The sequence below is a fragment of the Tasmannia lanceolata genome, unplaced genomic scaffold (genome assembly GCF_043159265.1).
Source record: "Tasmannia lanceolata isolate RefF3 unplaced genomic scaffold, GAP_Taslan_0.1 ptg000008l, whole genome shotgun sequence".
NCBI classification, from domain to species: domain Eukaryota; kingdom Viridiplantae; phylum Streptophyta; class Magnoliopsida; order Canellales; family Winteraceae; genus Tasmannia; species Tasmannia lanceolata.
Genome location: NW_027518685.1, coordinates 11,210,365 through 11,237,102, shown reverse-complemented (window position 1 = coordinate 11,237,102; position 26,738 = coordinate 11,210,365). Strand labels below are relative to the sequence as shown.

The following is a 26,738-nucleotide window of genomic DNA, read 5'->3' as shown; positions in this document are numbered from 1 at the left end:
GGAAAACAATGAACCAAGCAACATATATCTTAGTAGCATCTGAAAAAGAGACTCTCACGAGTGAGATTTAACACATAAAAAAGTTAAAAACCAACAGCTTAGCTTGTTTTGGCAGAATCCAGGAAGTGATCATATTGATCAAAGGGATAGGATCATCTGATCATGGTGGGACCAACGGCAGTAATCTGATCATTGATCGCCATTAGACGGGATCACCTACATGTGCTATGTGTGGGCCCCAGGTATCAGAAAATAAAAATCCTAACGGCGATAGTTGAGATAGAGAGGGGCAGTTAACACTATAAACACGCAAACACTTCCACTCTTTTCTGCTCTCTCTGGTGTGTTTTCTAGGGTTTCTGTGTGTTTCTGAACTTTTATTCCAATTCCCGAGCACAAATAGAGATTCTCCATGGCCGGAATCCGATGGCCACCTGAAGATTCCGATATCTATCAGGCCCGAGCTCCGACTACCGCCGATCTGATCTCCGACGATGATCGCTCCATTGCTGCAGATTCGTGGTCGATAAAGAGCGATTATGGCAGTACCTTAGACGATGATCAGCGCCACGTGGACGCCTTTGATGTTCTCTCTGCGAGCCCCTTTCGTGCCTCATCCGATTACAGGTTCGTTTTGTTTAGCCTAACTACTGATTAATGTGTCTTTGGATCTGAATCTGTGGCCTTATTGTTTTGAAATTTTAGTTCCCTTTGCATTTTCGTTTCAAATGTAATTTTCTCTTTCAATAATTCTTTGGATGTTGATTCAGTAGCTTATGATTTTGTTACTGATATATAGAGGAAAAAGATCTGCATTTGTCTTATGGGGTTTGTGTTTGTAACGTTCTATTGTTTTAAAGATTATGCATCTCTGGATTGATTGTGATGGTTATGCCCTAAAACAAAATAAACTAGAGATTGAGTTATTATGGCTAATATGCTGATATTCTCTTTGAGGCTGTTATTAATCTTATGGGTAGAGATCCTTTTTTAGATGTTGAAGTTAAATATGAGGTGAAGATGATGATATTTAGGTTTTCTGTTTATGTTGAGTTTATCTATGATTGCTAATCTTGAACTTCTCTGAGATGGATTGCGACATTCTCTTGTGGAAACAGTTCTGACAAGGATGAGCACGATGCTGAAGTGGAGTCATCAGTGTTGGGATTGCAGAGCTACTGGGATTCTACATATGCAGATGAATTGGTGAATTTTCATGAACATGGCCATGCGGGTGAAGTTTGGTAAGTACTGGCCATAATCACAATCATAAAATGTTAGGGGGCTTTTAATTCGATGTAAGATTCTACCTAATTCATATTGAAGGTCGTCTAAAGCTGCAGTACTAGTATCTCAAATTCTGGAGGCAATTGTATGGAATTAATGTGTCCTGAGACTCTATACCATCTATAGTGCCTGCTTTCTTCACTGTATTTCTGGGTTCCGTTTTCTACTTGTATTTTATCTGTAATGAAATTTAATTACTGAATTAGAAATAGAAAGAAAAAATTTAGTGACCGTGTGACTGTATTTTTGCCATTTTTATTTGTATGAGGACATTTATTTCTGGAGGTATAGTAGGCAAGTTGTCACTCTTACAGATCTTTTATCTAAGTAACTGCATTATTTTCCTTGTGGGTTTTTTTATCCTAGTATCTCTTGCATGCCTTAACATGTTACAATATTGAGGAGCAAATCTTGTGCCTGCCTCTGCATAGTCCATGTGCTTGCAGTGATGCCTTATCGTTCTCATACACCTCACGAGGGCCCTTTGTCATGATCTATCATTTCACCAATCCTTGCTTTGATTATTTGTCATATTAGAAAGTTAGTATTGTTGAAAATATTGATACTCAACAAAATCACCCAAAGAAGATACCTAGGAGTCAGGAACAGATTGATGCGAATTTTTTAAATCTTTCTGTGGTCACTAGTTCGTCTTAGTTTGGTACCCAAATTATAAAACACCATAATAGGTGACTAAATTCGATTAGGAAAAGCCATACTTCCTTTTTTTGGTAATATTGAACACTCCAAAAGAAACAAAGCTGTATTTACTTTTCTCAGATACAATGAGTTAAAATTTGAAACAATGTCTTTCTTGAGTCTTCACCAAAAATCATAAAATGAATTTCATGTTTAAGTTTAATCAACCCATGGGTCACCCGTAACAATCTTTACTTTGGAAGCAAATACATGGCGACCATAGTTCCAGGTGAAGGGTTTCGACTATAGAAGAAAAGGTAGGGGAGAAGGGATAATGTTATTCGTATACTTGGCCAAAAATATTAGCATGTGCTTAGTCAAAATACTTAACTGAAAGCATCCCCCTCCATAGTGGATGAGAAGCAGAGCTGCGACACCAATAGCAATTTGCCCAAGAGGCAAAAAGTTAGAAGTCGCTCGAAAGATGGAGATAGGCAAGCCAATTGAGTTGGCCAGCATCGCTATCCAGGAAAATGGGAGTCAGTTGTTCAGGTTGTACACTACCCACTAAAGACATCGTCAATCTTACAGAAATCAAGATGACGATGAATGGTTCTGTGGAGGGGCTATTTCCAGAGAGAATCAAAGGATGTCTCACCCACCCTTGTAGAAGACGCTGACCATTGTCCTGGGAGAAGTACAATATGCACACGACAAGGTGTTGAGGGCGAAGCACTGGATTGACTAATGGCCAAAGAGCAAAGAAGCTTACAGGAAGCTGACCCTAGAAGAAAGCGGCTCCCTCACCCTTACTTAGAAGGCGCACCACTTTGCCTAGCTCGGCCCGAAAAGCATGTGCAAGGTAGGATTCAAATATGCAAAATACTTCACTATACCGATACCTTTGATTGGTAGGGGTGGCCTTACTATGTGTGTGTGTGTGTGTGGAGGGGGGGGGGGGGGGTCTAGATAGGCCTTACAGAGGAGAAATGTTAGGCGCTTGGTGAGCCGATGCCCTCTTAGTAAGGGCTATAGTTTATAGTTTTAGACACCAAGAATGGCAATCTAGCGACCAGCGGCTTCACCGGATAATTTTATGAGGTAGAAGGTCTCAATTAATGCACCTTTAGTTTAGCATCGGGCCCATCAATTGAGGAAGAAGCAAGGGAAGGCCCACTAGGGTTTTTGTACGGCTTTTCATTTGTTTTCCATTAGTTGGTGCAAATTCAAGGTTCACGGATCATTTTCTGGGAACTTTGTGGCTTAAGAATGATTTCTAATTCAGGTTAGTAGCAACATACATTCTCAAATCAGAATAAACAACACATAATAATCAAATGCGGCTAGATTTTCTATAAGCCCCAAAGCTTTTGAAATAATTCATCAAGGGATAATTAAAGTCATTGAATCAGATCTCTATAAGATTGTCAAACAAATCATGTATGTTGACTAATGTCTGGCTATGACCTAGAAAAGTGTCTAACTTGATATATGACTAATGAGGGTTGGTAGGTTCAAGGTATGAAGCAGGACATGAATTGGGAATAATTAGGTTTAAGATTGAGGGAAAAACGGGAAATGTAGGTAGGCTAATAGGAAAAGAAAATGAATATGTGACTGGGATGGCACAATGGGCCTCTAGTGTTGTCCTGCTAAGTCTTCAAGTGAGGGGAGAGAGATCACTAGAGTAGAGAGGTAATGAGTTGATGTCAACCAAGATAAAGATATTGAGAGAAAAGAATCGAGAATCAAGATCAAGATCAAGAAAGAGATCAATATCAAGAAAGGGAAAATATAGGGTAGAAAAGGGAACAATTTATGAACCCAATAAAAAAGAGTAAAGAATGAAATGGGAAAAGGGAGGAGAAAAGAGAAATGAGATTACAAAGAAAGATAGGAGAGAAGAAAGAGGGGAGTGAGAGAGAACGATGTAAGAAGGGAGCACAAAGGGAAGGAACAAGGCTAGAAAGTAGAAAGGTGAAATAGGAAAGGAGATAAAGAGATGATGAGAAGCCCTTTAAAAAAGAAGAGATGAAGAGAAGATGAGGGAAGAGAAAGATGCGAAAGGAAGTGAGGGAGATCAATGGGAGAAAGAAAGTGAGAGGAAGAGAGATCTTAGTGGGGAAAATGGTCAGAGAGGGAGATATCGAGGGTTTTTTTGGTGTGTGTGCGTGGAGAAAAAGTCGGAGAGAGAGAGAGAGAGAGAGAGAGAGAGAGAGAAGGGGGGGGGGGGGGGGGGTGGTGAGGGAAGTCAACTAGAGAAGGGGAGAGAGAAGGGGGAGTCGCCCAATTGCCGAAGGGGGAGGGGGGTACCTTGTTATTTTCTTCAAATCTTCGCTTAGTGTTAGAGGTTGAATGGTATTTATTTAGAGGCATTATTTTAAGCTGCGAGCCCCTATATTTGACCAATATGTTAAAAGAAATAATTAAAAGAGCTTTAAGTGGGTTTTAGGGATTTAACCAATAAGAAATAAGTAGGCTAGTCCTAAATGTCTATGAAAGATGGGCTTTAAAAGGATGAGTGGGCCCTAGAAAGGGGGCTTAGCTGATGCGGGCATTCCTCACATATAGGCTAAATAAAATGCTGATAAATCAGAGATAGTACTAATTGAAAAGAAAATAACACGTCTAGTAATCTGCTAGAAAAAAAAAATCAAAATCTAATGACTAAGATGATGGTTGGATCACATTAGTTCCCCCATGTGGGAAGAATTTGACTCTGTGGAGAGGTAATCTGGTATGTGCTGAAAAATATCCTCCCAAAGTCGTGTAGCTGCACTTCATCCAACCACGAACACTCGATCAGAAAGCGCCCTCACCAACGAACGACGTATCTCTGGTGAAATCTATGACGCATCTCCTTTGTCCAAACACCAATATTGTAAGCTCTAGATAGTAACGAAGAGATGATGGTAATCTCTGGCAAATCCATCCATGGAGGTTTGCAGATGCTTTAGAAGGAGTTCACGATAAGTTAGAGGGTCATGCTACCGAGGTCCGGCATGTCTGAAGATCGGCTAACTTGGAAGCGGATGTACTTGCTTGCTCAGTGAGTGGTTGATCGAGTGGCGATGACGGCATTTGATTATTTGCCTGCTTGACGACTTTGTGTTGTTTTTTCTTTTGTCTTTATGCATCTTTTTTGGTAGGTAAGCTGGGATTGAACGTCTGACCACAAGGTTGAAGAACAAAGCCTTGACCAATTGAGCTAGAGGCTCAATCCCCTTCGTCTTTATTTATCCGTTGGCATAGCTTTGTTGTATGTATTCTCATTGACCATCTCAGTCATTGGGCTGTAGGCCACCTCTTGTTTTAATAAAATTTCCACCATTCAAATGGAGATTTCTAATAACTAGTAAAATTTCGACCCCCTCTTTCTTTATGCGCTAAACAGTGGTTATTACTCTAAGTAAATTGGGATTTCTAGTAACTAAGATTGCTTATCTGGAGAGAATGGAGCATTCTTGCTGGCCATTGCTTAGTTTCAATTTGAACATCTTGATTTTTGAAGTTAAATGGTAGAGGATATTTCAGTCAGTCATTCTTTTTATCTTCTAATAAAAATTTGGTCCACTAATCGTGACATTAACTTCTATACTTCACTTCTCTTTCTTTAGGTTCGGGGATGATGTCATGGAGCTTGTTGCTGGCTGGACTAAAAACTTGTGTCTCAACATTTCACTAGGCCATACTCAGAATATGGGCAATGATGTCGGTTGGAAATCTGAGTCCGTTGAAGAAGTCAGCAAATACTTGTCTGACTGGAGTGTGCTTGACATTGGAACTGGGAACGGTCTATTTCTGCAAGAACTTTCAAAACAAGGGTACTGATTGAAAGTCTATAAGTGAAGTAATACATACATGCATGCATACATACGCACATGTATTGCTTCGCACAAATCAAAACTGATCCAGAATCCTCCAATGGCACATAAAACTAGTTCGATCTTGCCCATTCTCTCTTGCATGAAGTACACACTGGTATTCATCCTATGTATGTTTACCGATTGGATCTGCACTGATAGATAGAACTGTGTTAGCATCTCACTCCAAAAAGTGCAATATCATAGCCACACAGAAAGCCACGTCCAACTCTCAACCACCCAGAATAAATTTAAGTGCATCTCTAATCATGTATGAAGTATAATAAATTATGCAAAAATGGACCATCTAATAGAATATGCCAATGGATTAACTTGATTTATTTTTCACTCTCTCTTGCATGATTCATGGATTTGCTTTGCACTCTCTCAACCCCTGCCCGTGAGATGCAACTAAATGCCACTTGAGGCCGTGTCATTATTGATAATAAGGTGCGAGGATATCAGTCTGTGGAAGATACATCATCTTTTTACAACTGATACTATATCTATGGAGCCATCTTTTCGGGTTTTTTTTTTCCCACATCCATTCAGCCAAAACATGTGACACTTGAGGGGTTGCATGTTAAACCCAAACCAAACACATTTGGGTCCTGGTGATTTCAGCCAGAACCCCAGATTGTATGGCTTGGAAAACTGAGTTGGCTCAGCCAAGGCCAGTCAGGATGAGCTTTTACTTTATTTTGTACTTGTCACAACTGCTAAAACCCACTACCATATTTATGTAAAATACTATGTATGAAAAGTAGGATGTTTTTTTTTTTTAAATGGAAAAGTAGGATGTTTCATGGGGCTTAATCTTTTTACATACACACTATCAATGGAGATATTTTAATTGAATAAAGAAATCTAGTAATGATTTCCATTAGAATCATTTTCTTTCACTTCACACTGCAGAATTTCTTCCTTAACATTTTTCAATCAAACCTGGTTATTCGTCAAAAAAGCAATCCTGGTTATTTACAACAAAACAACAAAATTACACTTACTGGTGCTTAGTTTTTTGCTCAAATACCGCAGATATGAATTTTGGATGCTGAGAGCTTCTAACAACTAGTTTATAAAACTCTGAAAATTCTTCTCAAAAGAAGCATAATGGGCAAACCTTTGGCATTTTCTTCATTCAGGTACTCTGATTTGACTGGAATAGATTACAGTGAAGCAGCAGTTGATCTTGCACGGAACCTTGCTGTTCGTGATGGATTCACCAATATCAACTTTTTGGTATGCCTTATGAAGTTTGTGATTATTTTGCTGAATCAATCCTTTCCTTTGAATTTTCTGCATTTTCCGTGAATTTGCAAGTTGTTATTACACTTTAATCGTTTTTCTTAATTATAATTGGAAATCATGATTGTCTTGCTCACGCTTAAGACCCTATTTGTTTTGGATTTTGAGAACCGATTGAGTCCAAAACTGATTATTAGACTCAATTTTACATTTTATTTTGAGTCCAATAATCAGTTTTGGCCTCACAAATCGGTTATCAAAATAAAAATAGGGCTTAAGTTATTCAAGACATTACAAAAATATTGATACACCTATCTACTAATTGCTTAAAATTTCTTTTCATATCTATCTATACTATGTGTATCTAAAAAATTGGGGTTGCCATCAGCAACCCTAAACCATTAACATGGAGCAACCCCTAAACCTTTAACATGAATGGAAATCAAATAAATGAGGAATGTTGGGATGCCATACCTTCCAAGGGTCACGGGCCTTCAGTCTGACACCCAATCCCCGACCAAAAAGCCCTTTCCAGTGTTTCCTCTAGACCTGTCATCAATCCTTGAATTTACCCTTTGCTTGTAAACTATATGTCTGCCCAACCAGTCTCGAAACCCATCCTATTTTGATCGCCTAGAAATTCCAGATTCTGTTTGGATCTGTGCCAACATCCCTTTCTATCCTAAATTGTCCCCTTATTTCCATTTTTTATCTACACCTCCATTAGACTCAAATTCCTTAACCCTACAGCAGTAGTGTTAAGATCTGTAAATTTAGCGTCTTCCCCAACCTGTCCTACGTCTTTTGGTATTAAAGCTACAGTATCTAGTTTTCTTTTCTTTTGATCCTGCATCAGCTGATTCTTTTTGTAGCAATGGAGAACTTTTACTAGTTTTTGTGCAATTGTTTTTTTTTTTTTGAATGGCAAGTTTTTGTGCAAATTTGGACTATGGTTCTATAACAATATCCATATCAAAATTGAATCTTTTCTGTTTTTTTTTTTGAATGACAAAGTTGAAGACACTGAGATATTAGTCACGAGGAATCTTTTCTGTTTCTTCTGTAAAATATAAATGAATAACATGGTCAGCCAATAAATGAATAACATGGTCAATCAGGTAAAGTAGAGGTGTTTTTGGGAAAAGCTGAAAATATTAATAGTTGACGTGGGGATCCTCGTGATCAAATTTGCTAGCACTCTTGACTATTATATCTGTGTCTTCAACTTTAAATCGAGGCTTTTTTTTTTTTTCTGATGATGACTAGAAAAAAAAATGAATTGAGGCCTTTTCTTTTCCCTTATTTTTTTTTGTTCTTATTGATTAACTCTCATAGTTTGTCGTGTGTGCACATAATGGTGCGTCTAGCTCTGTCTAGCATATGTATAAAGCAAAATAGTACCAATTATTCCATCCATGTTCAACCAAAAGTGTTCAGTTCTGGTTCTACAGGGTTGAAGAAAGTCAATTACAATTTGGTAGAACTTGTGGGCTTGGTGCGTTACTCATTTTGTTTTTTCTACATAGTTGGGTTGGAAAAGAAACATTGAACTGCTGCCCAGAATAAATTCTCAATCCTCAAAATATCACTGGTTGACTCAGAACTCTCCTAAATTGACTCGAGTTGGCTTCCCTGTTGCAAGCACGTCCTAAACCCAATTATATAAAATGTTTGCTGATTTGATGAATGATTCTGCTAATCTTTTATTAAATTGACCAGTTTTTTATTTGAATTAGCCTAGGTGAACTCAGAAATAAGTAGACATATTTCCGAGTGCCTTTTTAAATGTTGGAACCATAAACCGGCTCCCTTTTTTCTATTATTAAAATCCAAGAAACCTGTCTTTAATAGTTCATATTGCTAATTTAGTTGTTGGTAATTTGCAGTTATTTTCTTTCACCCTTGATGGATTACCAATGCAATTGTGCTTAGCTCTTGGTTCTATTTATTAGCGAGGAAATGATAAATGCACCCCTTTCCATTACTTGGGACACCCAGCTACAAGTATCTATGATTGCAAACTAGCTGATGTACATCACATGGGAAGGAATGAAGGGACCTGATTGGCATCATACACTGCTGCTGGGTGTCCCAAATACTGAAAAGGGGCACATTTTTTTTTGAAATGGCAGAGAAATATCAGTAATGAAAAGAGAAAGAGGGCCGAGGAGGACCACTACAAGAAACACAAAAACAGGAAAAACAAAAAAGGAGAAATACAATTAGGAAGTCAAACCACTCCAAACCCATACGACTAACCCCCCTAGCCAACGAATGCGCCCTCCCATTAGCCGATCACCGCACATGATTGAAAACTATAGCAGAGCCCGAGATTTGATCTTCTATCTCATCAAAAATAGAGGAAAATCTCCAAGGGGGGACCACCGCCCCTTTCAACCAATGAATCACATTAAGTGAATCCCCCTCCACAATGGATCGATCCAGACTCTCTTTATCAAGTCTTTTAATGCCATAATATTCTGCCTTCACTTCGGCCTCTGACACGTCAGAAATCCCAAAAGGGGCGCATTTATCATTTCCCTTATCAGTGTTTGATAATTTGAGTACAGATTGCTAATTTAGTGGTTGCCAATTCAATTGTGGTTAGTCCTTTGTTCTATTTGTAATTGTTTGATAATTTTTGTTTACATAATGATACCTTGCCGGTCATGTACTGGAACAATGAATGTAGCTGCTACCATAGAATCATTGATGCCTTTTGATGGAGTTTGATGGCCTGTCCTTGTCAAATGTATTTGCTGTAGGTTGATGATGTACTTGAGACAAAATTGGAGAGACAGTTTAAACTTGTTATGGATAAGGGAGCTTTAGATGCAATTGGACTTCATCCTGATGGGCCTATCAAAAGGTAAACATTATTATTTATTGCTTCCTTCCCTGTATTTTCACACGTTTTTTCTTTATATTTGAAGTAAATTTTGTGATTGATGACAGAATCACAATTTCATAAATAATGAGTTTGAGTGGCTTCTTTTGGTTGAACTTCATCAAAAAACCAAATAATGATGATTTATTTAGATACATTGTGCTTAATATATCCAACGACACCACAAGCATGTACTGCTCAGTTACCTCGATATCAAGAAACTTCTCTTTGTTGTGATCCTGATCTAAATAAATGAACAAACTAGGGAATAATCATATTATTAAGAGAAGTATTAAACATCACGTTTCGGTCTGGTTGATAGACAAATTGCTCTAAAGGAAATACCACTGATGATTTGTTTGCTAACTTGTACTCTCAGGGTCATGTATTGGGAGTCGCTCTCGAAGTTGATTGCATCTGGTGGGATACTGGTTAGCCATCTTGATCTCCCATTACGGCCTTGTAATTAAAAGAAGCACCTCCAGACTCCAGTTGTTTTTATACTATTGAAATAACCAAATTTCCCTTCCATTTTTTTCCTTTTTATTTTCTGAGGGGTGCTGCTTGTAGGTAATCACATCGTGTAACAGCACAAAAGATGAACTGGTCCAAGAGGTGGACACTTTCAACCAGAGAAAGCTTGGTCTGCGGGACTCAGAGCCAACCAAAGACCACGGAACACACAGAGAGCCGCCACTGTTCCAATACCTCAATCATGTCCAGACTTATCCTACATTCATGTTTGGAGGATCAGAGGGGACCCGTGTTGCGACTGTTGCATTTCTCAGAAGCTGAACAGTCAGTGCTTTGGTGATTTTAACTCAGGCCCTGTTTGGACTGCAAGAAAAACATTTCTTGACGTAAAACAATTTCTTGAGAATTTTTTTCTTTCCATGATTTAGAGGGAAATGATGTGATTATTGTTAATATAAATGGATATCATCATAAATTGAAGGTCCCTCTTAACAAAAATTGAATACGGTTGGTTCAAGCTTATCTTTTTTCCTGTTAAAAAAAAGTTGGAAATTTTACCTCTCAGAAAAATAGTAGGAAATTGTAAAAATACTTTACCTCTCCAAACTTTTCCAGAAAATTCCTGCAATCCAAACAGGGCCTAAAGAATCATGTTATGCTAGTGTCCTTTTTTTCTCTCTACTTTCCTATCTGTGGCTTTGGTTGATTCAAGGGCAAGGTATTTGCATTTCCAGGTCGCAGTTTCTATGCCGAGAAAAACCAAGTGTGAAATGCCCCAGTGGAAAGCCAAGTTGTTGTGTTTCAGCATCATTTGAAAATCACAAGAACTGCTCCCAAATTGGGAGGGGGGAGCCGGTTCATGGAGGTATTTTTGTTTTTCACTCTTGCTGGTAATGCTCTTATCAGTAGTGGCATAGCAAAATATCTTTGAATGCATTGGAAATATTTCTGTAATCTTGGTAGGTTCATTGATCTTGGTAGTTTCGTTGACATTTTGGCACTACGCAGCGACATGTATGTGCAATTGAGACTGTTGATCTTGTAGAGCATCATGAGGCTGCCTACATGGTCCCGTACATAAGATAATGTCTACAACAATCAGTTTACTTTTTCATAGTAGAATCCTCAGCTCTGTTCGGATGCTTAAGCATTCTTTAGGGAAGTCAAGTTTATGGAGGGGTGCAGGATTTTGGATGCCAAACCATGTGCTTTGTTATGTTTGGATGCGAGTTAACCAGGTGAGGGAGAAGGTGATGATTACCTAGAAATCTCTTCTTTTTTGGGACATTTCATATGTAAAGGCTAGTGATGCCATGTTGGCAAACAAACACCACCAAGTAATCCAGAAAGTGCATTTTTTAGCTTAGGGGTTGGGTCCCTTGCATATGGCATAAAAATTGAGGGCGGAGGGAAGGCCTAGGATCATTCCACATTTGGTTGGAATTTTGGCTGTTCAAGTTTGCCATTTGCTCGGCTAACTGTTAAAAAATCTACTCGCAACCAAGGTTTAAAATTTCCGTTTCGGTAACCGTTTCGGACCCACCAAAAACCGAAATTTCGGTCCCAAATTTGGTAATTTGGTTCCAAATTCTGAAATTTTGTAACACTTTTTTTAAAAATAAATAATGTCATTAAACCGAAATTTGGTATAGGGCGAAAAATGGAATTTCGGAAATTTTTGGTTTCGGTCCCCACCGGTATATGAAATTTCGGATTTCGGTCGAAATTTTAAACCATGCTCGCAACCGATCAAAAAGTGCAGAAATGGTGAGGAGTGTCATTATCAAATAAGGGGATCTGGGTTAGAGTTTTAAAATATCGGTCCTTTATAATATAGCGATATATCTAGCTTTTAAATATTGGAATATAGAGTTTTTAAGCATGTACTCATACTTATTAAAAATGTAGTGGGCCCAACATGGTTGGATGATCCAAACCTGTAATTTATTTGGCCCAACTCTTTATGTGTAGCCAGCCACCATATACTACGCAGTCATGCTTTGACAACCAAAGAGCAAGAAGAAGATGACACGAAATAAAGAATGCTAATAAGAAAAACTTCTTTTCAGCTCAATAAAGAATACACTATTGGTGCTCAAAAATTTCTTTTGCACTTTCGAATGACACAGAGAGGAGTGGGAGCCAAACTGGAAGAGGGTTCCCAATCCTCTCTGTCTGTCCCTTTTCAATTTACACTATCTTATTAAGTTATTCAAAGCTAATTACAAATCCAGGCCACAGTGCTAAAGGTGGAGTGCCATTATCAAAAGAACGGAGTGCAGTTCACATTCCCTTTACGAGCTAATACTTAAATCCGCATCGCTCGTGTAGTTCTCCTTACTTTGCAACGTTCTGGAAGACTGAAGACACAGACACCAAATTCTTATTACTGCGCAACGTTCTAGAAGACTGGAGACACCCAGTCCACAATGCTAAGGGTGGAGTGAAGACACAAACACCAAATTCTGCAATTACTAAAATTACCCTCGATGTCTACCACATTTACAAAAGTTCCCCAAATGGCCCTCCACTTCTAATTAATATAACTTCACAAAAACGGATCAAAACACCTCTCTCTCTCTCTCTCTCTCTGAAAATGGTAATCCTCTCGAAATTAATCTCATTCCTCCTCTTCTTGTCAATACTTTCAGTTTCCTCAACAGATCTTGATCGGAAGAATGGAATCTGCGAGATTTTCGTACGGAAAAAGGGATTCAATTGCCATGAATTCATCGTACGTACTATCTGTTTCTCATCTGCTTCCTTTTTCACTCATCCAAACCCGCTTTTTACACTTTTTTTGCTTCATTCTTCTTCTTGTTTTCAGGTCAGAACGAGCGATCTTTTCCTTCTTTCAATTCAAAGGATTTCAAGTAAAAATGCTACAAATCTCAACGAAACGAATCCTGTTTTCCTTTACCACGGAATCATGCAGGTTTTTTCTTTTCTTTGTCTTTCTTTTTATTGAAATCCTCTTTCTGGATTTCTTTTTACAAGAGAGAGAAGTGTTGTTTGAATCTGCCACGTCGAACTCTGTGATTGGGCAGGGAGGGGACATATGGTTGCTGAATGATCGTAAAGAGTCATTAGGGTTTATTTTAGCAGATGCAGGGTTCGATGTGTGGATCGGGAATACTCGTTCTTCTTCTTTCACAACTGGTCACCTTCTTTATTCTGAATATGACGAGGTAGCGTTTCTTTCTTTTCTTTTTCCGGAAATGATATATCCACCATTTTCTTTCTTTTTCTTTTTTTTTCCGGAAATGATAGTTAGGGCGCTGTTACCACCCACCCCCCCCCCCCCCCCCCCCCCCCCCCCCCCCCCCCCCCCCGCGCGCTGATACCCGCCCCGCCCTTGAGGGCTGGCTAACGTTACGTCTGGTCTCCCCCCTCCCCCCCCCCCTCTCTCTCTCTCTCTCTCTCTCTCTCTCTCTCTCTCTCCACACACACACAACAGGAACAGTTGGTGGGCCCAACAGAAACTGTTGGTGGGATGGTGGGCCCATCTTTGAACAACGTAAGCCCCGCCCATACCACACCATAGGATAATCCAAACCGTCCATTTGATGGGCCATAAGCGTAAATAGGTTGCGTCCTAAAATATCATTTCCATAGGCTGATCCTAGCCCTACGATCTAAATAGAAACTACATCTTATGCAACCTCTATAGATTGTAGGGTTGTGATCATCCTATGGAAATGATTTTTGGGGCACAACCTATTTACATTTTGGCCCATCAAATGAATGGTTTGGATCATTCTATGGAGTTGGTCGTAAAGTAACATTAAGGCCCGTCCACAACATAGGACGATCCAAGCCGTCCATGGTTTGGATAATCCTATGGAGTTGGTCGTACAGTAACATTAAGGCCAATCGTAGGCCCCACTGATATTTTTTTCAAATTGAAGCGTACCGTCCACAACATAGGATGATCCAAGCCGTCCATTATTTGGATCATCCTATGGTGTGGTTCGTACAGTAACATTAAGGCCCAATTTAGGCCCCACCCATATTTTTGAAAATGAAGTGTACCGTCCAGACCATAGGATGATCCGAGCCGCCATTTGATGGGCCACAATGTAAATAGGTTGTGCCCCAAAAATCATTTCTGTAGGATAATCACAACCCTACAATCTATAGAGGTTGCATAAGATGTAGTTTCTATTTAGATCGGAGGGCTAGGATCAGCCTATGGAAATAATATTTTGGGACGCAACCTATTTACATTTATGGCCCATCAAATGGACGGTTTGGATTATCCTATGGTGTGGTATGGGCGGGGCCTACGTTGTTCAAAGATGGGCTCACCATTCCATCAAGGAAAGGGGGGGAATAGCCTAGCGGGGGGCGGAGGTGGTGTGAGATATCAGCGCCCCTAATTTATTCCAACAAGGCCCCTAACTCGGTGTCATTTTGGGAAGAGAATTAAAGTCAACTGAAATTTCCGAAAAGGGAAAATACTTCTAAAACGGGAACCCTTTCCGAAAATAAAGACGGGATAGTATGGCCGATCGATTTGGCATATCGTTAGCATTAATCGAGATAAGCACCTTATTATTTGTTTTATGTGCACGTGTCACAATAGAATATACCGTGCTTTTTTTGGGCAAGGGATCCCTTTTTGGTAGCAACCCACTTTTCAAAGGATGAGGAGCGTCCTTTTCTTGCAACTGTTGAATGAATGGTATGTTGATGTTGTAAACTGAAAAAAGAGATGGTTGGGTCCCACTGTTGTTGATGAGACCAGTTCATTGAGTAGATTTCTTCTTTGATAGTGGATGGATGGGCCGGCCACAAGGCAAAAAGTGTATAAGTTGGATAATCCTTACCGTTCGATCTTAGCCTTGACGATTGATTGAACAGTCAGCTTTGTCCTACATTTACAACTTGTACTCTGTGGCCCATCCATGATGGAACCCATAGATGAGAATGGAAAATGTGGCCCATCCATGATGGAACCCATAGATCTAATCACCCCTTTATGCTAAAATTTCGTTTTGTATAGACATTATAAGAGGTGGTTTTAAGACAAGATATGGCTTTTCTATGTGTGTAGCAATATTGGGACTGGAATTTCGATGACATTGTCTCTAAGGATGTTCCCTCAATGCTAAGATTTATTAGAAGAGTAACCAAGAAGCGTATTCTCTTTGTGGGCTTCTCTCAGGTAGTTACTTGAAACTCTTTACGATTCTTCTCATTCTACTTAGCAAAGTTATGGCTTAACATGTGTCGATGCTAATGAGCTTGATGTGATACTTGCTTATGAAGTCATTCTTGTTTCATATTAATTGGGAGACCGAGACCTCTTAAAAATCCATTATTTTAAAAAATTTTAAGATTATTACAACTCTTATTTGTAAATAATCATATATAACTTCATAACCATTTTCTGATTTGCATATGAATATAAGATTATTATAAATAAGAGGAGATGATCGATTTTTTCACCCCCCCTGTAGGATTACGCGGCCCCCCCTTTTAATATGAATGTGGACAGACTATAATGCTTTTTGACCTTAAATCATGTTAAAAGGGGTGAGCATAATCCTAAAGTGGGGTGAAAAAATCATCTCCCTATATAAATAAGGCACACGGTATGAGCGATAAAGAGAGAGTGAGGGGGAGTGATTTTAGGATTTTATTATGGGGTGAGAATAGAGACAGTTGCCGGTAGAAAATGATTTCAATTACCATGCAAATATGCAATGCACGGGTGTAAAATAATGAGCCCCACCCCATCAAAACATGAGGTGTAAAATGGTGGGCCCTGCCTTATCCATGAGCTTGGGTGGATATTTCGGGACAAAGCCCATCAAAATATGAGATAAAATGGCGGGCCCCACCTAAATGCATGGGTTTGAATGGAGTTTGTGGGACCCACCCTATCAAAACATGGTGTTAAATTGTGACACCACCCTAGTCAGGGATTTGGGTGGAGATGGTGGGCCCACTCATGAGTGCAAAATAGTGGGCCTCACTGTGAAGCAAGCAGTTACTCCAAAAGCTTTAGTTGTTGGAGGTGTTATTTAATCTATTATACTCATAACACTCCCCCTCACGTGTGGCCCCTCTTTTTAGGGTTGGCCAACACTTGGCACATGTGGGCCCTCTTTTGGGTTGGCCGCTATATGTGGATTTTTAGCATCAAGGAGTTTTGAGCCCAGGCATTTGATCTCATACCGTGTGAAACGAGGTGAATTGCTGCAATTTTTAGATAATGACAAACAAAAGAGGGTGGGGATGCTGGAAAAGGAGGTTAAAATCTCATTCCCCTCTGGCTGTGCAAATAATTTTCAGTGGGTTCCAAAAAGCCCTTTAATCTGCCTTGTTTTTTTTTTTTGGCTTTTAATTATTATTTTTGTTAAGGGTGCAATGGCTGGGTTTGGTGCCTTTACCAACAAGAAGGTGTCGCGGCTTGTGGAGAAGGCAGTGATGCTGAGCCCAGTTGCCTATCTCTCAAATACCAAATCGATTATTGTTAGGATGGGAGCTTCCTTCTTTCTTGATAAGGTGAGGTTTTCCATCTCAGCTACGTGAGGAATGCTAGAATCACAGGAGCTCCTTGCAAGAAATTGATATTGACCAATGAGAGAGCCCTTCTACTCTTTTCTTGCAGGGCTCCTGTGAGTCTAGCATTCCTCCAGCTACGTATATATACCTTCTAGCTAGTTTTCTTTTCGTTCTTATTGTTACAATTTAAACCAGCACTTTATAGCAAATTAAAAAATAATGACATGGTAACGGAGAGTAGAACCGAACAAATAGCCTTTACCCACGTTTGCAATCTTCTTTTTTTTTTGGCTTTTTGTTCCCTTAAAATAGCAAAACTAATCCTCCTATGCCATGTGCCGTGGGGGGATTTGTTCGGTTCCACTCTCAGTTTCCACAGCAGTACTCTTTCTCAAATGCTTGGTGTATTGGACAAGCAACTCAGGTGGTCCCTCCTGCTCATATGGTAGGACAGGACCCACCATTTTCATAGGTTTCCATTGGTGGGTCCTATAATTTTTATTGATGACTCCTGGATTGGTATCCAACGTCTCTATAATCTGGCTTTTTTTTTTCTACTTTGGCAGCTGGACCGTGCCCTAGGAGTCTACCGTTTCAGTCTTTCCGAGTAAGTGGCTCATGTGTTCTGTCATATTCCCTCATTTTGCTTTTGCTCAGTTGCACCAACAAACAAGTAGAGGGCATGAACTTTCCGAGCTTACTTAGAGAAAAGAGGTTTAATTATTGTGTTGTTGTTTCAGTGAGTTGGTAAGACAAATACTGGAAACGATTTGCTCCGCCAGTAATTTAGACTGCTACCAGCACCTCCTACAACTCATTGAAGGTAAAATTGCATCAAATTTTAAGCTTACTTTCCACATCCATCCATTTTCTTCTTAAAGAAACATGGTCACTGTTTTATGCATATGGAATTTATATTTCCACACCCTTTTCTAGCATTTCCATCAGTTTTTATTTCTTTTCCTTGAGAATAGAATCATTTTCATGAAACGGTGCCTCTAGGAAGACACGTGGAATGTTGTACAGTTTCAGATTTAACTAATCCGTGATATCTTTCATTAATCCGTAAAGGGTGCTTAAATAAGCGCTAACAGATAAAGAGATAAATATGAAAGAGATAAAGATAAAACTTGGGAGAGATTATCCTAATCCAACTGCCTAATCTATCTAGGTAGCCCAATCCAACGGTTTGATCTTACCACAAGAGATCTGGTATAACTTAACAAATGTCCCCTATAGTTCGTTAATTAGGACAATATTATCCTCACGACAACAAACATGTACCCACTTTAATACAGTAAACAATATTTTGGCGACTAGTTTGGGACAACCCTGATAGTCTGATACATACTTGTCTTAGGATCATTTTCCCTCAGTTTTTCCCAGTTCTTTACTTTCCTTTTTCCCTAGACCTGAGAGGAAGCTAAAACGGGCTTGCATTTGGGAAATTTCCAGCCTACAAGGACTGTTGTGCTAAATAGTGAATGGCAACCAAATAACACAAGGAAAAGAAAAATGATCTACTATTATATAAATAATAATATTGAGTTATATATTAGTCGAGCCTGCATAGAGTGTTAAAGTATAAAAGATAAATAACGCCTTTCTCCAGCAGCTTAAGCTTTTGGAGAAGTTGGTAAGTTAACATGGTATCAGAGCCAAAGGTCTCGAGTTCAAACCTCCCAGATAGCAAAAATCCACATGCGATGGTCGGCCCAAAGTGGGACCACATGTGCCACGTGTTTGCTGAGTGGGCCACACGTGCGGGGGAGTGTTAAAGTATAAAAGATAAATAACGCCTTTTCTCCAACAGCTTAAGCTTTTGGAGAAGTTGGTAAGTTAACATAGAGGGCCTAATTAATGATCACTTTTTGGATTTTTCTTTTCTTATTTGAACTTTTTGACCATTTTACAATTTTGAATGACTAATTGTATAATATTTTGTATTGTATAGGGAAAAAATCCCTAAAAAGATTAATGAATTCTTGGTTTATGTTCAAGTAATTTGGTATCATTTCTAACAATTTGAACACAGGTCCCAGCTATTGCATAAACCAATCGAGGACTGCATATTACAGTAAATATGAGTTGCAGTCGACTTCGATGAACAATATCGTACACATGGCTCAATGTACGTATTTTGTTTTTGTATTATACAATTTTATCTTCTAAAAATCTACATACTACTTGCTTATTTCAAGTAAATAAACATTACTAACTTATATTTTTCAATTTCTAAAGTGGTTAGGTCAGGTGGATTCTCTAAATATGACCATGGGTTTTTCGGTAATCTTTTCCAATACTTGACCATCTCACCTCCATCATACAAACTGAAGAAAGTGCCAAAGGGACTTCCAATTTTGCTGGCTTTCGGTGGGAACGACTACTTAGTGGATGTTAAAGATGTTTTACGCATAAAAAAGGAGATCAATGGGAGCATGGAGATACTGTTCATTCCAGAATACTCGCATGGGGATTTTGTGTTAGGCACGTGTGCTCACCTCCATGTCTATCCGAGGATTCTCAGCTTCTTTGGGAATAACATGACCAGCTGAAATTGTCTTGGAGCAACATGAACTCTGTTTGTGTCAAAGATAAACTGTAATGTGAATTTCATATAGTCACTCCCTTGTTTTGATAATGACCATCTTTACTTTATTATCATGATGATACTAGAGATTCTAGCCACTCTTGCAATTCCAAAAATTGCACACGTATATACCTGTAGTTAAGAAGGGAATGATATTTCTAGGTGTCCCCACTTAATTTTCCAACTTCAAAACTCGAAACATTCAATTGCTCCAAAATCCGAAGTGTTATGTAACGTTTTCCGAAGCGTTTTTCACTCCCCTAACAGCTTTCTACAGAGTTAAGAAACTCGAGAACTGGACTACGTTCAAATTCTTCATTTATTGCGTCCATCAATGCATGCTAATTTACGAGAAAGTTTGGGGAATTGGAAAGTAGTGAAGAAGGCTTGAACCTCGGCTTGAACCTCTATATATACTCGTAAGACCAATGCAAAGAAACATCGCTCGCTCAAGTGGTTTAGATAAGCTTGTTAATCAATTATAAAATGGGTGGCAAAGGTGGTGGAAGTTCTGGAAAAGGTGGTGGGAGTGGTGGCGGAAATTCGGGTAAAGGTGTTGCTATTGGGGGAGGAGGAGGTGGAAATTCGGGAAAATCTGGGGGAGGTGGTGGCCACAGTGATGCAATGAAAGCTCCAGGTGGGAATGGGAATATTTCGAGGTCAGGTTTTGAGAGCGACCCTAAAGGATACTTTGATGGTCTTCATTCAGGAGGAAAGGAGAAGAACTAGAATTTGGTGGTTGTCTTTGTTTGGGGGTTGTTTTTATGTGCTGGGTATGCTTTTAAGGTCTCTTTATAGGAAGTATAGCAGTGTGTATTTCTTTGTTTTTGTTGTTTTGTTCATTTTGTCTCTTGGACCTGTTGGGTTTATTGCAGTGTCAACTTCGATGGTCCATATCTATATTCTATATAAGATCATATAAGCTTTTTATGCTCTCTCTCTCTCTCTCTCTCTCTCTCTCTCTCTCTCCCCGAAGTGTATAAACAATGCGCAGAATAGGGCTGGCAATTTCATCCGGTAAAGCGGGGATCCGCCCCTCCTCGCCCTCTTTTATGCTATTTATTTCTTGTATTTTTTAATTGTTTTTTTTTTTTTTGGGAAAACTACTGGTAACCGTTTAGATTAAAACATATCTACAAGATTCCCTCAAAATTTTCATAGTTTCTATTAGTACAGTTTTCTCCCTGAAATAGCTTTTTTTGGCAGCATTAAATTCTTTAAAAATCTTCCTCCAAATAAAGGCAACATCTCTCTGATGAGTGATGAGATTTTATACGGTGTGCGCTCGTATAGTCCATTATTTTTCAAAAAATAATGTATTGGCTACGCCATAGGATGATTCAAACCGCCGGTTTGGATCATTCTGTGCAGCGCGCCCTAAAGTAATTTTTTGTAAAATATTGGAATATAAAGCCCGACACCCTATAAAATCTCTTGTTACATATACCTTTCTCGAGAAATTATATGACGAATGGGTGTATAAACACATACTCATCATCCCATACTTGATATTTGATCTAACAGCATGATCAAATATCAACAGTACCTCCATCGTACAAACTCCAATTCATCATCATATAATATCTCTCTCTCTCTCTCTCTCTCTCTCTCTCTCTCTCTCTCTCTGCACGTGTGTTGCCATCTTATCAATCTGTTACGCGTGTTACCATGTTATTTTTCTGTTTTATCGTTTAAAACTGATTTCCGTTTTGCTGGCACCTCTCTGTGGCCATTAGATGAAAAAAAAAAAATACAATCTCAAAGCTTTAGTTGACATTTGGAAGAGATGGATAGCTGTATCTGTTGGCACTTGGTTGGCTTCCTAACAATACCCATTGCTTCAAACCTCCTCTTGACAACTGACAAGGATTCTACGTCATACTCTAATTTTAGATAAAAAACCGGTAGGGCTGGTGCGTTCACCTTTTTTTTTTTGGCTTTTCTCGAGATTGGAGCTATCTTCTTTGTTTCTTGCACACGTGTCAAGATAAAGACTATTGGATTCCAGTTTTGGTACGAGACCTCAGAGTACCGTTGATTTGGTTAATTTCAAAGTGATTTTTATGTTTTTAGGGATGCATGCCCCTTTTTGTCTTTTGCGCACGTGTCACGAGAGAGGCTCTCGTTTTTTTTTCTAGAAACCTTCTTATCTTTAGTAGTTGTCAAAAATTACTCCAAAGTTCAAAAGAGAGAGAGAGAGAGAGAGCAGAGTAGGGCCCACCATAGCCCACTTTAAAAAATTCTTAACCGTTTGGTGAGATCCCATCCGTTTGATCAATGGATGAATTTTAATGCAGTGGCGTCTAACCAATAGGCTAGAACTTTGGGCCATATACCAAGCAGGGCAGGCACACGAACCCCGAAAGGAGCACAGTAAGTCAGTAACACATTAACACATGTTTGGCCTGTCGGACTTAAACTTATAGATGGGCCTCACAATAGTCCTTGTACGAAAGCCTGAGTAAATAACCCACCTTGGGTGTGTTTGTGCAAAACTTTAAACTTACCCTATCTCTTTTTTTTTTCCTCCCATAGGAAAACAATATTTCTCCAAAATACAATTAGTAAAAAACCAATCTTTATTTACAAGCTTTGGAAGAGATATAGGAACAAAAATGAAAAAAGAAAAAGAAACTGCCGAGCCATGAGGAAATCTTTTCACCTCCACTTCATTGACTCAGATGAAGTACGAGGGAAACCAAGCAAAGGCATAGAGTCCCACTAAAAACCGTAAAACCAAGAGTTCCAGCTACTATACCTGAAATCTCTATTAACTCAGATAGTTTATCTGCTCTTTTGAGTTTACCGTCATACCCAGATTGGTAACGCCACCCGGCACCACCTCTATACTGTTGCAGTGACCTTTCTTCAATCCTCAATTTCTCTATTCTCTCTCTAAGAACATTCAAGTTAGCATCTACCATATTCGTCGGCTTCCCTTTCAAACCCAACATGAAAAATAAAATTAATTAAGACATGATTATTCCATCAGAAATATCAAAGTTAAAAGCTATGTCAGTTAAATAATTCAAAGTTACCTTTGTCTCCTGAGCTTTGAGCTCTTGTATGAAGGGGCCTTCGAACCTTTTGCAAAGGAGATGGTGGTCTTCTATAGAGACCACAGCAAGGAGGTAGAGAGGAGGCCATACTCTTCTAAGATATGTACCTAACACTTGATTTATATACTAACTTTAGGGGAAGTGATATATTTGCCCCCTTTTCTTACCAGGGCCACCCACTTGTGGATTTATTTATCACTACTCTTTTCACACTACTGAGTACTAAGGGGGTGGCCCGGGGAAGAAAAAGGGGCAAATTATTATATCATTGCCTCAATTTTAGTTAATAAATTCGATGACTTTCCAAAACGTGTTGGACACTACAGCTTGTTGTATATGAATTATTGAAGTAAAATATAGTATAGAAACTAGCATTCCTGCGTCCTGGCTCATTGGCATTAGGTGTAAAATGGTAGGGGCCATCCCATCAAAACATGAGGTGTAAAAAAATTCCATGGAAAATAAATTCTATTGGAAAAAAATCCAATTTAGAGTATGTTTTCAAATTTCCTTTAAAACAGGGATATTTTTATTTGGGACAATAATTTCCAATAAAACTTTCATAATAAAAATTTTCCATGTAAAAAACAAATGACAACTGACGGTCTATTATAGACTATAGATAGTCAATCAAATGTCCAAATAAATGAATTTAGAATATGGCTATGATATAAAACGGTTGTATCTGTGGGTTTTTTGTTTTCTAGTGATGGACAATTTAGACTAGATAGGGCCATAGGAGTGCTGAGGTGAACGATTCAAAATGTTTGACCAGGTGACAGGTCCTCTCTCTCTCTCTCTCTCTCTCTCATGAGATTTTATACGGTGAAAGCCCTTATAGATGCGTATTTTTCAAAACGTATTGTACGGACCACACTATAGGATGATCCAAACCGTCCATGTGATGGGCCATGACATAAATAGGTTGTGCCTTCAAAAGCATTTCTGTAGGATGATCCCGACTCTCCTATCTATAGAGGATACACAGAAACATCTATAGATAGGAGGGTCGGGATCATCCTATAGAAATGATTTTTGGGGCACAAGCTATTTACGTCGTGGCCCATCATATGGACGGTTTGGATCATCCTATAGTTTGGTCTGTAGAGTACTTTTTGAAAAATACACAACTATTAAAAACTTTTTTTTATTACTGTCTTCCTTTCCTCTCAATTAAGAGAAAAAAGAAAAGTAAATAAATAGTAACCTGTTTTCTTTTCCTTAGTAAATAAAAGAAAACTACACCCAAACGGGCCCAGGATGTAAAATAAACGAAAAGGAAAATAGATTCCCTGTCTTTTACTTTCTCTTATCAACTGATTTCGGATAAACGTGAGACAGTAAAAAAGGGGCTGCATTTGGAAAATTTGCAGCCGACAAAGACTCTCATGTAAATGGAAAAATGGCAACCAAATGGCACTAGTAAAAGGAAAATAAGTCCTACTTTAAGGCCATGTTTGGCTACCTTTTTTTCATGGAATACTAGTTTAGCAAGTAGTGAGAGGGGATGGGATGGTGTGAGGGGAATTGAGAATGCATGATTAAGGAGATGGTCCGAAGTGGCTGAAAAAAGGAAATAAAAATCTTTATTTTGACTAGTTTTATTTTTCAGCCCTTCTCACTGTCTCCTCACTCATTCCCTCTCAATTCTCTCCCTCTCACATCCTCCTTGCTCCTCCCACCACTGAATAAGCTAATATTCCATGAATAAATTTTGTGGCCACGAAAGGTGGCCACAATTTCCCATAAAATCCTGATTTTTGGTGCAACCAAATAGAAATAGACCCTGCGGAATCGGGAGCAATAGCTTTAAAGCACAAAATAGGGGTATTTTTCTCGAGGTCTTGTTTTTACTAATTTTTTTTTCACTTTCTTCGATAAGATGTAAAACATCATATCTCTGCATCTATGATGTCGATTAGTGAACAATAAGTAAGTCATTTCCCTCTTAATGTTTTAAATATTTTCTTAATAATTGAATGTATTACACGGTTTCTTATGGGCGCTGATATCCCCCCCGCCCCCGACGGCTGGCTAACGTATTCCCACCATTTGACCGGTCTCTCCCTCTCTCTCTCTCCACACACACAATAGGAACAGTTGGTGGGCCCAACAGAAATCGTTGGTGGATTGGTGGGCCCATCTTTGAACAACGTAGGCCCCGCCCATACCACACCATAGGATAATCCAAACCGTCCATTTGATGGGCCATAAACGTAAATAGGTTGCGTCCCAAAATATTTTTCTATAGGCGGATCCTAGCCCTCCGATCCAAATAGAAACTACATCTTATGTACCTCTATGGATTGTTGGGTTGTGATCATCCTATGGAAATGATTTTTGGGGCACAACCTATTTACATTGTGGCCCATCAAATGGACGGCTCGGATCATCCTATGGTATGGACGGTACACTTCATTTTCAAAAATATGGGTGGGGCCTAAATCGGTACGAACCACACCATAGGATGATCCAAACCATGGACGGCTTGGATCATCCTATGTTGTGGGCGGTATGCTTCAATTTGAAAAATATCGGTGGGGCCTACGATTGGGCCTTAATGTTAGTGTACGACCAACTCCATAGGATTATCCAAACCATGGACGGCTTGGATCATCCTATGTTGTGGACGGGCCTTAATGTTACTGTACGACCACAAGATGATCCAAACCATTCATTTGATGGGCCAACCCTTTTGGGGGCACAACCCATTTACGTTATGGCCCATCAAATGGACGGCTCGGATCATCCTATGGTCTGGACGGTACACTTCATTTTCAAAAATATGGGTGGGGCCTAAATTGGGCCTTAATGTTACTGTACGAACCACACCATAGGAGGATCCGAACCATGGACGGCTTGGATCACCCTATGTTGTGGACGGTACGCTGCAATTAGAAAAAAATCGATGGGGCCTACGATTGGGCCTTAATGTTACTGTACGACCAACTCCGTAGGATTATCCAAACCATAGACGGCTTGGATCGTCCTATGTTGTGGACGGGCCTTAATGTTACTTTACGACCAACTCCATAGAATGATCCAAACCATTCATTTGATGGGCCACAATGTAAATAGGCTGTGCCCCAAAAATCATTTTCATAGGATGATTACAACCCTACAATCTATAGAGGTTGCATAAGATGTAGTTTCTATTTAGATCGGAGGGCTAGGATCAGCCCATGGAAATGATATTTTGGGACGCAACCTATTTACGTTTATGGCCCGTCAAATGGACGGTTTGGATTATCCTACGGTGGTATGGGCGGGGCCTACGTTGTTTAAAGATGGGCCCACCATTCCACCAACAGTTTCTGTTGGGCCCACCAACTGTTCTGTTGTGTGTGGAGAGAGAGAGAGGTCAAATGGTGGGAAAGTGACATATCCTAACGTTTAACGTTAGCCAGCCGTCAAAAGGGAAGGGGGGAATATCAGCGCCCTTTCTTATTTATAAATAATGATAATCTTACATTATAAGGTGACTTGATTATCATTTAATAATGATATTGACACGTGTTTTGACAAACTTAAGTCACAAATTTATATAAAATAAGAATAATACTAAATGCTATTGAATATTATAGTCGGCAGCAGCCTAATTGTGAGGATTAAATTATGTTTATATAATGCTTTTCAAGATTATCTAATGCTGCTTTGGGTGCAATTTGTTTTCAGATTGGAAGAAGTCATGTCAAATCAAATACCTTGAATAGGAGTGTCAATGCATCCAGATGGTTCGAATTCTAAATTGGATCCATATCCTAAGGTACTAAATTATTTCAGATTGTGACCTAAATGTAGCCACAAAATCCAATGTTTACGACTTGCACCGCCTACTGAGTTGGTCCTCGAGGAAAAATGAAAAATTTCCTTTTAAATATGGGAAATGATATATCCACTCCTTTTGATTACTTAGGGCACCTAGTAGCAGTGTATAAATGACTACAGAGGTACTGATGTACTGCACGTTAGAAGGATTCAATGGTGCTGATTGCCATGTACACTGCTGCTGGGTGTCCCAAGTAATCAAAAGGGATGGATATATCACTTCCCTTAAATATTAGTACCTTATAAATGTAAATTTCTTTAATAGCTATTATATATTCTTCTTTTTTTTTTTTGAAATAGTAGCTAATATGTGTAAATTTCTCTATATGTAAATTTTGTTGTAGCTATTA

At 39.1% G+C, this 26,738-nt stretch overlaps 2 protein-coding genes and 1 long non-coding RNA gene across 3 annotated transcripts; 2 read left to right on the top strand and 1 right to left on the bottom strand.

Moving 5' to 3' along the window:
* The first annotated feature begins 271 nt into the window (after window positions 1-271).
* On the top strand, window positions 272-11,545 carry LOC143884343 (uncharacterized). Its single transcript, XM_077387851.1, has 8 exons — window positions 272-627; window positions 1,119-1,244; window positions 5,544-5,750; window positions 6,935-7,031; window positions 9,803-9,906; window positions 10,304-10,355; window positions 10,495-10,722; window positions 11,133-11,545. The coding sequence occupies exons 1-7, from the start codon at window positions 413-415 to the stop codon at window positions 10,717-10,719; spliced, it is 1,026 nt and encodes a 341-aa protein (XP_077243966.1). The 5' UTR covers window positions 272-412; the 3' UTR covers window positions 10,720-10,722; window positions 11,133-11,545.
* A 1,410-nt stretch (window positions 11,546-12,955) lies between these two features.
* LOC143882865 (triacylglycerol lipase 1-like) lies at window positions 12,956-19,599 on the top strand. Its single transcript, XM_077386258.1, has 9 exons — window positions 12,956-13,132; window positions 13,226-13,333; window positions 13,446-13,586; window positions 15,455-15,565; window positions 16,768-16,911; window positions 17,478-17,518; window positions 17,652-17,734; window positions 18,947-19,042; window positions 19,153-19,599. Exons 1-9 carry the CDS (start codon window positions 12,995-12,997, stop codon window positions 19,464-19,466), a joined length of 1,176 nt encoding a protein of 391 aa, XP_077242373.1. The 5' UTR covers window positions 12,956-12,994; the 3' UTR covers window positions 19,467-19,599.
* Window positions 19,600-21,997: 2,398 nt separating this feature from the next.
* LOC143882860 (uncharacterized) lies at window positions 21,998-22,816 on the bottom strand. The gene is made up of 2 exons (XR_013252321.1): window positions 22,540-22,816; window positions 21,998-22,439 (listed from the first exon to the last, which is right to left on the bottom strand). It is a non-coding gene; the product is annotated as an uncharacterized LOC143882860 (long non-coding RNA).
* Window positions 22,817-26,738: the final 3,922 nt, after the last annotated feature.